At 40.1% G+C, this 12,975-nt stretch overlaps 1 protein-coding gene across 1 annotated transcript in view; it reads left to right on the top strand.

Annotated features, from left to right (window-relative positions):
* LOXL2 (lysyl oxidase like 2) overlaps positions 1 to 12,975 on the top strand; it is a 124,892-nt gene that overhangs the window by 69,629 nt on the left and 42,288 nt on the right. Inside the window, exons 5-7 of the mRNA XM_061593529.1 lie at positions 267 to 486; positions 4,292 to 4,475; positions 12,461 to 12,612. Of these exons, the coding sequence (XP_061449513.1) occupies positions 267 to 486; positions 4,292 to 4,475; positions 12,461 to 12,612 (556 nt within the window). The remainder of the gene's footprint in view (positions 1 to 266; positions 487 to 4,291; positions 4,476 to 12,460; positions 12,613 to 12,975) is intronic.

The raw sequence follows: 12,975 nt of genomic DNA, 5'->3' as shown, positions 1-12,975 counted from the left end.
TGTAGTTCTACAAAGGCCTGTGTGCTTGCCACCCTGGGTCCACTTTGGGAGAGAGAGGGGGATAATAAATAAATAAAATAATTGAGAGCAGAGTGCCAAAAGACTTGTGCCCCCCCCTTTTGGGGCACCATGCTGCCTCAGGCAATCTGGAGAAGCCAATTTTTTTCTTATTATTTATTATTTATTTATTATTTAATTTGTATCCCACCCTTCCTCCCATCTCAGGATGTGGCTCTCAGTGGTTCTGGTTTCTTCCTTCCTTTAAGGCTGACTGCAAACCGAAGGAACCACACTTATTGGGCTTATTCCATGGACTGCACAGGTAGCGAGGCGCATGTCTCCAACTGCAAACTGGGCAATCGCATCAGTACGGCTGGTGGGAACGTCACATGTGAGAATGGGATGCCTGTGGTGGTGAGCTGCAACCCGGGGCGTCCCTTTGCCCCCACCAGCAACAAAGGTTTCCGCAAAGCTTTCCGAGCAGAGGTAGGAGAGAAAGTCATTGGCTTGGCTCTTGCTGTGGAGTATGATTTTATGGAGCTTCTGATTAGCTGTTAGATGTTCAACCAATCATATGGCTTACATGGAACACTTTGAAAACACACCAGTCAGAAAACTAGGGCTGTGTACACTCCATGCATTTAAAGTACATGGCTTCCCCCAAAGAATCCTGGGAGCTGTAGTTTACCCCTCATGGAGCTACAATTCCCAGTATCCTTAACAAACTACAGTCCCCAGGATTCTTTGGAAGACGTTATGTGCTTTAAATGTGCTTTAAATATATGGCATGTATGCACCCAGCAGGTTTGAAACAGCATAGTTTAGCAGTGCCCACAGCACTCTAGCTTAGCCCCATTTCTTTTACAGTAAATGTGAGGGAAAGCATGCACAGTCTATTTGGATAAAATATCCCGGTGTGAGTCATTGCACCTTTTCATGAATTCCTTGTGCATATTTGGGCATTATTTACAGAGCCGCATTCAGATATAAACTCAGTGGGATCTAGTGATGGGATAAGGAATATTACCACGCCTGCAGAACAGACTTAACAGTTGCTTTGGTGGATTCTCCAACCACATTATGAAGCCAACTTTGCAAACTTGTGTGTATATATATGTACAGTTGCAAAACTACTCCAGTAGTTAATAGGTGAGTTTTGTTGGGGATGTCATGGGCATTAACAAGTCATTACCCATTGCAATTGTAACTAGCTTCCTGTGAAGCATGCAAAAAATAAAATAAAATCCTGCAGCTCCTATTTTCCAGAATTTATCCCCCCAGGACAGAAATATATGTGCTTGTTTTGTAAGACAGCGAAGATCTACTCAAGCCACCTCTATCACTCTTTAAATGTCGCATCTGTCTTGAAACAGTTCTTCTTCTATCAGTCCACTAGAACAGTGATTTTACTGGAACAATGCTAATATTCATATTGTGCAGGACCTCATGTATAGCCTGCCTCCTGTTTTGATTTAAGATTATTTTGGCTAACGACAGTGCAGGCTCCATTTAGTGCTGGAAATGACAAAAGCTCTTGGCAAAAAAAATGCCACATTTCTTGTTTGAAATTGTTTTGTTCAAGCCAATTGACTTATCTGGCTGGCTTGGCTGAACTGGCCACCCCATGTTTTTTTCATGCTGTCAGTTATTCTTATTTTGAAAAGTTAAATGTGGATAAATGTGTATCAGAATTCCTTTGCGTTATATTACATTGGTTTCTAACTGATCAACTGTCCATAGGAACATGCAGTACAAGCAAGGGGTTTTAGTCTAGATCAGGGTTTCCCAAACTGGTCCATGCGTCACCAGTGGTCTGCAAGCTTGAGGTCTGCGGGGTGTCCACATTAAATATTAATATAAATTTTTATTGTATTTTTATTGCTTCTTTTATTTCTTATATTTGTTTTATTGTATTACAATTTGAATTCTATGGATTTTTAATTAAAAATCAACCAGCACTTATCACAATGCACTATAATTGCTACAACAGGCAGAGAAATCAGTAAGTGGTCCGCCAAGACCCTCAGAAATTTTGAAGTGACCTGTGGGGGGGGGAGGAATTTGGGAACCACTGATGTAGATGAATGTTTGACACTGGTGAATTACAACTGCCAAATTGGCACCATTCTCAGAGATTACAGATCTGTGGTCCCAGCTTGTATAAGCTGCCACACTTTACTTCTTAGGTTATTAATACCAGAGATGTAAATCATAACACAGGATTCCATTTAGGATGCATAGAGACATACATAGCTGGATTGATGTGGGTGCCCTCCAGATGTTGTTGAGCTACAGTTTTCATCATCCTTGACCATTAGTAGCACTGGCTGGGCTGATGGACGCTGAAGTAGAACAAGAGCTGGAGGATACCACATAGGCCACCTTTGGACTGACTTATAACTGGCACCCAATGCAAGTATCTCAGGAGACTTTCTTGGGGCTGTCATGATCATGCAAATCAAGGCAGGCACATATACAACTCCCCTCCATGTGGAGGCGCTGATTCTTACAAATTGTACTTCCATGTGAGTGCTGCCCAGCTGCAGTGAGCCCTACATTTTCCCAGAATGCTCATGTAGTGGTTGTTGCAAGTGTAAATTGCCTCTAAGGTCCTTTCACATGATTTTGTTCAATAAATGAGCATTTGTTTGCGTTCTCCACATATCTTTCCCTGGCATTGTGTCTCTGTGACCAGGATGGTGTTGCAACTTTTTTCCAGCACTTAAACATGGTCTTAGCTTAGCGTTCAAAAATGATATATTGGGGAAAGTCCATTTGTTCCTCATATAGCACATCAGTTGCCATGTAGAGCAAGGGCTTGAGCCTCTAAAATATACTGAACTGAGGCTGCATACACATCATGCATTTAAAGCACATGACTTTCCCCCAAGGGATCCTGGGGACTGTCGCTTGTTAAAGGGCACTGGGAATTGTAGCTCTGTGAGGAGTAAACTACAGTTCTCAAGATTATTTGGGGGAAATCATGTGCTTGAAATGCATGCTGTGGAAGCAGCCTGAGAGCCAGTGTGTTTATAAATAGCCACTGCAAAGATGCCACTTTCCGTTGCACCTTGTGGTAGATGCCTCCATCTCTTTTTGGGGCAGACCACACCTTCTCCAGAGATGTGGAGAAAATCAGTCTCCACAGAAAGGTGCTGAAAATAAACAGACGGCAACTTGAAGAGGCAGATGCCATAAGGAGCAAGTTAAAGCAGCTGGCAGATATGTTGCAAATGATGCAACAATTCTAAGTGGATACAAGCTGCAGATTTTGATTAAAAGAGTGTAGTACAGCCTCTGTGGCCATCAGTGACAGCTAGCTAGAGATTCAGGAATCATTATTATTAAATGCTGAAAATATGAGATATATGATGCAAAATCTAGATTCTGAATCAACTAAAAATAATTGTGCAATTCCACCACCACCCACTCCAAGTTTAGAAAATTTGCATAGGTGAAATTGTATTGCATAATCTAGCCTGCTTCATATAACCATGCAGAGGGGAACTGATGCCCCTCTTGACTTGTGGACCACTGGAAAGCCTGCTCAGTCCCTTTAGGGCAGAGGCAGGAAGAAAGTAGGCCAGGATCTACTGTAACAGATACCACCTCAATTCTCTTGACATGCCCGTGAATTACAGATTGGAAAGACATTTGATTTTGTTTGCATTTTAATGAGAAACTACCTAATTTGCAGTTCTCAAACCAACATGTGAACTGAAACACAATTATCCTTCGAAATTTACCCTTCTCTGAATTTTACAATGTGTACAAAAATACATATATTAGTGGAAATTGTGCATAACAATGCATGAATTTGAGAAAGCAACATACAAAAATGCATTATATTGGGGGAAATTGTTCGCAAGAATGTGTACATTAGTCAAAAGTGCATACACAAATGTGTGCATTAGGAGAAATTCACATTAAAATGAGGATGAATTTTCATTTTTTAAAAAGATTTTTTAAAAAAATAAATAGCAAATTAGTGCAGAAATGTGGAGAATTGCAAGACTGAAAATTGGATAAACTGAAATTGACAAATTCATCCATCCCCAACAGTGAAACATGCTCCAGGTTGTTGCACCACTTAATCTCTCTCTACGAAGTCCCATGTGCTTTATTTAACAATTTGCCACCTTGGGTATATTCAGAAAAATTGCATCCATAAAACTGAGTTGATGTAATCTCCTGTTTCCAATAGGAACCAAATTGCTGAGTTACAGATAGTTGCTTGGGACAGTTACATTCCTCAGCAATATTGTTTTTTCTATGGATCTTTCTCTTTCAGCATCCACTGGTAAGGTTAAAGGGTGGAGCTAAGATCGGAGAGGGCCGCATTGAAGTGCTGATGAATGGGGAATGGGGAACTGTTTGTGATGACCAGTGGAACCTCATTTCTGCAAGTGTGGTCTGCCGAGAGCTAGGCTTTGGATCTGCCAAGGAGGCTGTTATGGGAGCAAGGCTTGGACAAGGTAAGCACGCTTATGGTGAAGGCGCTTTTAGGGAGGATGAAGAACTCAGTGGTGAAGCACTTGCTTTGCAAGCAGAAGGACCAGGTTCATAGAAGCATAGTTGTTGTCTTATATTGGGTCACTATTGGGTCCATCTGGCACAGTACTGCCTACTCTGACTGACAGCAGCACTCTAGGTTTTTAGACAGGGAAGAATCCCAGCCCTACCTGGAGATGCCATAGGGACCTTTTGCATGCAAGGCAGATGCACTGCCACTGAGCTACAGCCCTTCCTACAGCAAGGTTCAATCCCCAGCATCTCCAGTTTTAAAAAAAGGAACAAGTATCATAGGCAAGACCTCTGTCTGAGACCATGGAGAGCTGCTGCCAGTCAGAGTAGAGAATGCCAGGTTTGACAGAAAATAGTCTGACTTGGTAAAAGGCAGCCTCCTCCGTTCCCAACTTCTTCACATCCAGTAACAGTAACATGGTCGTATTTGCACATATTATGAATACCCTCAGATTTTTTTCACAGAGCCTTGAAGGAGGGTACCGTGTGTGTCTTTGTAGAGACACACTGCACCCACCCATTGGGGTCTTTATTGGTGAAGGCTGGGACATTCAATATTAGGGGAAATGGGCAGGTTTTGCCCTCATCACAATGTTGTCCCAAATTGTATGACTTTTATTTTCTCCCTTAGGTATGAATGGCAGCCACTTCCTTACTTGAGAAAAAACAAAGTGGTGCACTTAGGGTCAACAATTATCCCACCCGTTCCTGCAAACCCCCATCCTTTAATCTGCCTCAGCTCTGGGTTCAATGTGTTGATTATGCTGGGGAATCTTTTTCAGCCTAAGATCCACATTCCTTCATGGGCAACCTCCTGGGGGCCATATACCAGTGGAGGGTGGGCCAGAGGCGAAAAGGAATGGAAAAGCAGATGTGACTCCTACCTTTGTGCAAAAGGAAACATTTACAGCTACACAAATGTCAATTTTTCTTCAAACACGCACACATACACAAATACACACACAGCTCCTACTAGGAGAAAGGGTGGGATATAAATTTAATAAATAAATAAATCTCTCTCAGTAGTCCATCCAGGCAAACAAGAGGTGTTATAAGTTCAAGCACACATTCCTGACTGCTCTTGCCTAGCTGGAGTGCATCCTTAACTGAACAGAGCAGGGCTGGGGACAGGCATGGCCTGGAGAGGATCCCGAGGGCCAAACAGAGAGGTCTGGAGGGTCACATTTTGCCTCTAGGCCTGGAATGTAGAGAGAAGGAGGTGAGCATTTTCACAAAATTCAGAGCTTGTCTATTTATTATTTGAAATAACTTATAGCTCACTACCTCCATAAGGAGATATTTACATTAAAAATAACAAAAACAATATATGAACAAATAATAAGAAAACTCACAGCAGCCAAAATGCCTAGGATGGCACAAAGGTCTGATTAAAAGGAAAACTTTAAACTGCCTTTCTGAACTCAAGCAGTGACGGAGCCGCACAAATTTTTAGGTTTAGGTTTCCTAAATCTGGTGCTGGTGACATCTAAGATTAGAGGTAGAAAGCCCATATGCCCTCCAGGTCTCTTTCTGGCCCTCAAGACTCTCCAGTCCACTTCCCACGTTAGCCACACCCCCTGTCCTCAGGCCACCCGCCTCAGCAGCCTTGCTTTGAACCCTCCTTGAGTGTCTTCATCTGGGTGGAAGGTATCTTTGAAGTCTGATAATGTCTGCATAGAGGACAGAGAGAGATGTGAGAGTGTGTGCAGAACAGGGATGGGAAATCTATGGCCCTCCAGATGTTGTTGGACTACAGCTCCAATCTTCCCCTGACTGTTGGCCAAGCTGCCTAGGGCTGATGGGAATTAGAGTCCAACAACAACTGGAGGACCACAGGTGTAGAAACTAGCCTACTATACAAAGGTAACATTTGCAAGTGCTGCTCCATCCACTTTTGCCTCTGGCCCCACCCACCATTAGGGACGGAATGATTTATCAGTATTGGTTCTCTTGGTTTCCCAGTTTTTCCAATCTTAAATTCAGTTCACCACATTTCTGATGAAATTTGTGAATTTTTCTTTAAAAAATCTTGAAAAGTCTTCAGCATTTTATTGCGTATTTCTCCTAATAAACACACTTTGTATGGAGTTTTGACTAATGTACACATTTCTGCAACCAGTATCTCCTAATATAATGTATTGCTGGATGTTATTTTCACTAATATATTCATTTTTATGCACATTGTCCCCCTAATATATGCATTTTTGTAAACATTATTTGGGTTGGAGAACTGTATTGCAAAATTTGGGCAAGTGCAAATTTTGAAGGATAGCTGTGTTTCGGTTCTCATATTGTTTTGGAAAATACGAATTTGATACATTCAGCTTTAAATACAAACCAAATTGAATTTCTCCCCCATCCCTACCCATCCTGGCATGTGTCCCTCAGAAGGGAATGTGGCCCTCAAGCTGACAAAGCTTCCTCATCTCTGTCTAAGACATTTATTTCTATGGTCTCCCATTTCCAAACCTCCAAACTATCCCCAAGGCCTTTATTACTATTCCCTGCAGGCAAGGGAAGGTGGGAGGTGGGGATCCACTACTGAACCAAAAAACACACATCATAAAACATAATGAAAAGGTGGAGCACCTCCAGACCAATGTGGTTTGGGGGAAGGAAAAGGAATATGAATTAAAAAGTACTAGACATGCTGCAACTCTCTGGAATTTAAAAAATGTGAGCTTGCCAGCCAAGCTGCACGCAGAGCACTCCAATGTGTACTTAATTGCTTTTATAGCTACGGAAGCGCCAGCAGCCAAATGAAAAAGTTTTTACTGCAACGTGATGGGCTAGAGCGTGCTGCCTGCTGCCACATTACATGGCCAGAACCTGGAAACTTTAAGCAGCTGCTTCAGTCCTTTTGAGTTTTTCTTGACTGAAAATAGAAAGAATACTGAGGAAAGCATTTCCAACCCAGGGCAAAGTGCCCGAGCCAATATTTGTCCCGAGAGTCAATAAATCAGAAGATACTGCCTCCAGAGAAGCACGTTGTCAGTATGGAAGGAGACATTGTTTGGGATAGTGGGGAGGAGGAGAAGCAGCTTTTCCAACAATCAGAAAAAAATTATCATAAGCCAGAGGAGTGTAGCTTACCCACATGGGGTGGGAGAGAAATTTGGTTCAGTTCGCATTTAAAGCCCATTTTATCAAATCCGAAACAACATGAGAACTGAAACACAGCCATACTTCAATAGTCACACTTACCTGAATTTTGCAATGCAACATTTGCAAAAATGCATGTATTGGGGAAAATGTGCATAAAAATGAATATATTAGTGAAAATAGCATACAGAAATGCATTATATTAGGAGCAATTGCTTGCAAAAATGTGTACACTAGTCATAACTGCAGACAAAAATGCACTTAGTAGGAGAAATTCTCACTAAAATGCTGGTGAATTTTCATGAGGATTTAAAAAAAAAATCACAAATTGCTGCCAAAATGTGGAGAACCGAATTTAAGACTGGAAAAATTAGAAACTGAAAGAACTGACATTGACCTAATCTTCCACCCTGCTGACATGCATTATATATGTATCTATCACATCTGCATTCCACTCTTTGTCAAAGAAGCTCAGAGCAGCATGCATGGGGTTGTTCCTCATATCAACCCTGTAAGGTAGATCATGCTGAGAGAGATTGACTGGCCCAAGGTAGCCAAGTAAGTTTCATGGCTGTGCAGCAACGTGAGTCCATGTCTTCTCAATGCAAGTCCAGCATTCTCTCCACTAAACCATACTGGCTGTCCCTGAGTGTGTGTGTGCATGTAACTTGTGCACTTTTGTATTCATATCCTGCCCAATGGCCTTTTCACTAGTTGCATGTTATATTGTACATCAAAAGCATTGGGTTGTCTCCAATGCTAAGCATACTCAGAGAAGACCCACTGAAATTAATAGACAGGGCTAGCTTAGGCCTGTTAATTTCAGTGGATCTCCTCTGAGTTGGATACAGTCTCCTTAGTTCGATACAGCCCATAATTTACACAATTGTGTGTTTGGAGCCAGTTGACTGATAGGCAGATCCACATTTTGCCAGATCATAGAATCATAGAATTTTAAGGGTCGTGGAGGTCATGTAATCCAACATCCTGCTTAATGCAGAATCTGCCCTGAAAGGATGCAACCACAGCATTACTGACAGATGTCTGTCCAGCATTTGTTAAATACCTGCTTAAACAGTTCTTACTGTTAGAAAGCTTATCTACTATTTAGCTGAAATATTCTGCTTTGCAATTTCTACCCATCAGGTCCTTCCTTCTCCTGCTCTCTAGAGCAACAGCAAACAAGTCCGATCCATATTCTGTATGACAGCCCATCAGATAGTTGAAGATCATATCATGTCTCTCCTTAACCTTCTCTTCTCCAGGCTAAAAAATATGCAGTTTAGATGCACATTAAGAACTTCAGAAATGTCCAAGTTTCATTTACTCTATCAGTTTGTCCCCACTGGAGAACATAGGAAGCTACCTTATGGGAAGGGAAGGATGAGAATTCTGCTTGAATTCGTATTTAGCACTGGATTTTTCAATGGTCCTCATATTTTCCACCTTTGCAGATGGTCCTGTTTGCTCCGAACTTCAGTAGCTTTTTCCTGACGCTGGATTTCCCCCCCTGGAATATTCCCTCAAATATATTGTTCTTTTATTTATTTTACTCACAGCACAGTATAGCACACCAGCGTAGCTCTCTCTCTCTCTCGCATCCACCTCCACTCAAATAATCCAAGCTCCAAGCGGAGAGGAAGCAAGTCAAGCCCATTATAGTCTATAAAAGTGGAGGAAGAGGACATGAAGCTGCTTTCCTTTCAAAATCTTTATAGTTTCTGTCAAAATAACAATATTTTGATAGATGGGAAAAAATCAAACAAAGGTAGCAGACAAAGAATGAACTTGAATCAATACTGTGTGTTAGGTTGATGGGTTGTTCTTGATACAATAATAGGGGATTAGTGGTGGATTTATTCTGCTTTATTGGTTGTTTTTTTTTTTTTTTTTTTTTTCAATAATTTTTATTCAGATTTTCATAAAACATACAAGACAAAATCATAAAACATTCAAAGACAAAAAACAAAATCAAAAATAGTTAAACAAAAAGAAAAAAAGAAAAGAAGAAAAAAAAAAAAACAAAAATAAAAAATAAAGAGTAAAATATTGACTTCCCATTTGTCAAAGATCAAATCAGTTATAAGTCTATAATATATAGCAATCCTGTCTCTTAAGTCATATTATAAAATCACTTTCCTCCAGTAGTTATCTTACTTAATCATCAAATCTCATAAACATTACTTTATTCTTTCCACAAAAAGTCAAAGAGAGGTTTCAATTCTTTAAGAAATATATCTATCAATTTTTTTTTTCCAGATAAGCATATCGATTAATCCATCTCATTACTAATTATGATAATCTTATTGTCATAACCATAGTCAAAATAAACATTTCAATTAATCCATCACATCAGAATCTGTTAGGTTCAGTAATTTCAGTAGCCATTGTTCTATTATCTCTATTAGTTCCATTTTCCATCTTCCATCTTCAGTAGTCTTGTTAAGTCCAGTAATTTCAATATCCAATCTTCCATTATCAGTATTCCATAATAATCTTGCTGTCAAAGCCATAGTCATATAATAAGAGTCTGATGGGAATTACCTCTATCCCAAATATTTTCTTGCCATCCATTCTGAATAAGTTGCTGAAATACTGCTGTAAAATCATATCTCTGTTCTTTTTTTCAAAATACACTGGGTCATCTCTTAAAAGTTTTTCCATTGTCACATGGCTGCAGTTAATTCCATAGATTTTCTCTATATTGGGCTCCATCACATCATTCCAGTCCAGAAGATAATCCATGCCATTGATAACTTTATCTCTAGAGTCTTCATTAATTTCTTCAGAGATAACATTGAGTTCCAAACAATAGATTTTATTTCTAAAGTCCATAGACTCCAAATCTTGTTCCTGTTCCACGTTTGTTCCAATCTCCGGGATCTCCTCTCTCACAGGGACCCCTATTCCAGTCTCCAGGGTCTCCTCTCTCACAGGGACCCCTATTCCAATCTCCGGGGTCTCCTCTCTCACAGGGACCCCTTCCAGGGTCACCTCTCTCACAGGGACCCTTATATCTTTAATCTCCTGCTTCATTTTACTCAATTCAATTTTCGTTATCTCAATCTCATTCATTATTCTCTGAAACATAGTTATTTCCAGATTCTCAGCCACTTTCTTAATTGCCATTTTAAAAGAAAAATATAGGAAAACCACTTCTTATTTCAGCAACAATTGGGTTAATACTCCAAACTTGGTGACATCACAGTATAAACAGAGCAGACAGCCTTATCTCTCCAATAGTTAAGTAAACAAAATGCAGTTCCCAGGATCGAAGCAATTAATGGCAATCGTCAAGAAACAGATTCGTCAAAATAAAATAGACCAAAAAGAGAGTAGTCTCAAAACAGTATAATATTTTTCAAAATAAAAATCTGGAATAGAAATCCCTCTTCTGTGTGTATCTTTAGAATGCAAATCCAGGACAGCTTTTTGCAACAAAAACAGAGATAAGCTATTAATTAGTGCGTAGCAGAGAGAAGTTACGGCTCCCCAGTGAGATGTCAAAAACCGATCAATCTGGCAAATCTCTTTTAAACAGCAACAATTTAAGTCAAGTAAAAGAAAAATATAGAAAGAAGGGTGCTTGCCTGTTAGTGCGTTCTCTCTTAGAAGATAAGATGAACGTTCGCTTTAACAGATAGAGCTTGCTGTTGAAAATCCGTCCCACCTTCGTCGGCTGGACCTCGTCCCATAAATTAATGAGATCTGGTCGTCCCAACAAAAATAGGCTTTGAGGTTAATCTCTTCGTTTCTCCCTACCCGGGAGAAGTTTAATCAGTCAAAAAAAAAAGAAAAAACTGACTGATATATCTGAATAAGCTTCTTTTGAGGCAGGAGCCCGTCTCAAAAGCAGGCACAGGCTAAGTCACCCTTCCCGGAAGTCCTGCTTTATTGGTTGTTTTGTAATGCTTTCCCAATGCAACGACATTATTGCTGTCCAGAGGGAGCTATAAGCACAACAAAAGTGAGACCAAAAATCCCAGATCATTTGTAGTATGAAAGGTTAAGGGATTTCAGCAGAAGTTACAGGAGATACACTGATATGAAGCAGTGTCATCTGCAGGGGTCCTTAAGATTAGAGGCTAAGGTTGCAATCTTGTAAATACCTACTTGAAATACCTAATTTGGGACTTAACTTCATAATAAACATACATAGCACCATGCTGCAACTGATTTATTCAAGAAAGGGCTTGAGCTTTAATAAGCAACCAACTGTGGATAACTAGGTCATAGTTTATCTATGCTAAAATGGGTAGTGTTCTTCATTCTACACTTTAAAAAAAATCATTTTGTCACAACAGAATCCTTATTCAATCCTTATTCAAGCTCAAAGACATCCTGTCAAATTGTTTTGTATTCTCAGAAAGTCAAAACCATCTTGGAATTCTCAACTAACCCACCTGTATTTGAAGTTATTCTTTCTTCTGTTCTTTTATATTGTCCTGGAAAAATTACCTTAGTTCTCATTGAAATGTCAGAGCTTGATCAAGTGTAGGTTCCTGAGGGGGAGAATATTTTGCTTCCAGTTCTCCAGCTGAAGTTTGTCAATGATGGAGAAGTGGAAAGTTGGCCTCTGTTTTGTCTCTGGCATCTTTATTTTTTAACAAATAAACTACTGGAACTAATCTGTCAAGCAGTAAAAATAAAAGTTGCAAGACCCTTTAGCAGAAATCCAAACTCTTTGAGTTCTGGAATCCTCTACGGTGAGTATCCGAGGTTTTTGGATTTTTGGATTTGATACAGCCAGAGTTTTGAAACATAATATCTGAAATACAAAATTTCTTGATCTTATTTTCTGCGGAAAATTGAGAAGGTGTCTTTCTCCTTCAAGGTATGGGTCCTATTCATCTCAATGAAGTAGAATGCACAGGGTTTGAAAAGTCCATAACAGACTGCAAATTCAGCACACAGTTAAGGAGTTGCTCCCATGAAGAAGATGCTTCTGTGAGGTGTAATGTTCCAGCTATGGGTTTCCAGAACCAGGTGAGGACCAGACGCATCTGCCTATAATCTTTTTCAAAAATGTATGACATTGTTTCACTCCCAGCATAATTACTTTCCTCCAGCAACAGTTTCCCTTGTACATGCCAGTGTGAGAAATATTAGTGTTTGAAAAATATACTTTTACCTAACTGTGAGCTAATTCACATGAATATATGGGAAAGTCATCACAGTTTTCCACAGCTACTGCATGTGTTCCCTGTTGAGGAAAAGCTTGCAAGTTCAAGACATACTGGCCATATTCAAGTACGCTAAACCATAGTTGAACATGCCAAGAATGAACGTAATTTAGCCTAGGGCTCACATATTTCACCTCTCCTCCTCTAGGATGGCCTAAAAGAGGAG

Source organism: Rhineura floridana, chromosome 12 (genome assembly GCF_030035675.1).
Source record: "Rhineura floridana isolate rRhiFlo1 chromosome 12, rRhiFlo1.hap2, whole genome shotgun sequence".
NCBI classification, from domain to species: Eukaryota; Metazoa; Chordata; class Lepidosauria; order Squamata; family Rhineuridae; genus Rhineura; species Rhineura floridana.
Note: the sequence above shows the minus strand (reverse complement) of the source record. Positions and strands in the feature narration are given on the sequence as shown.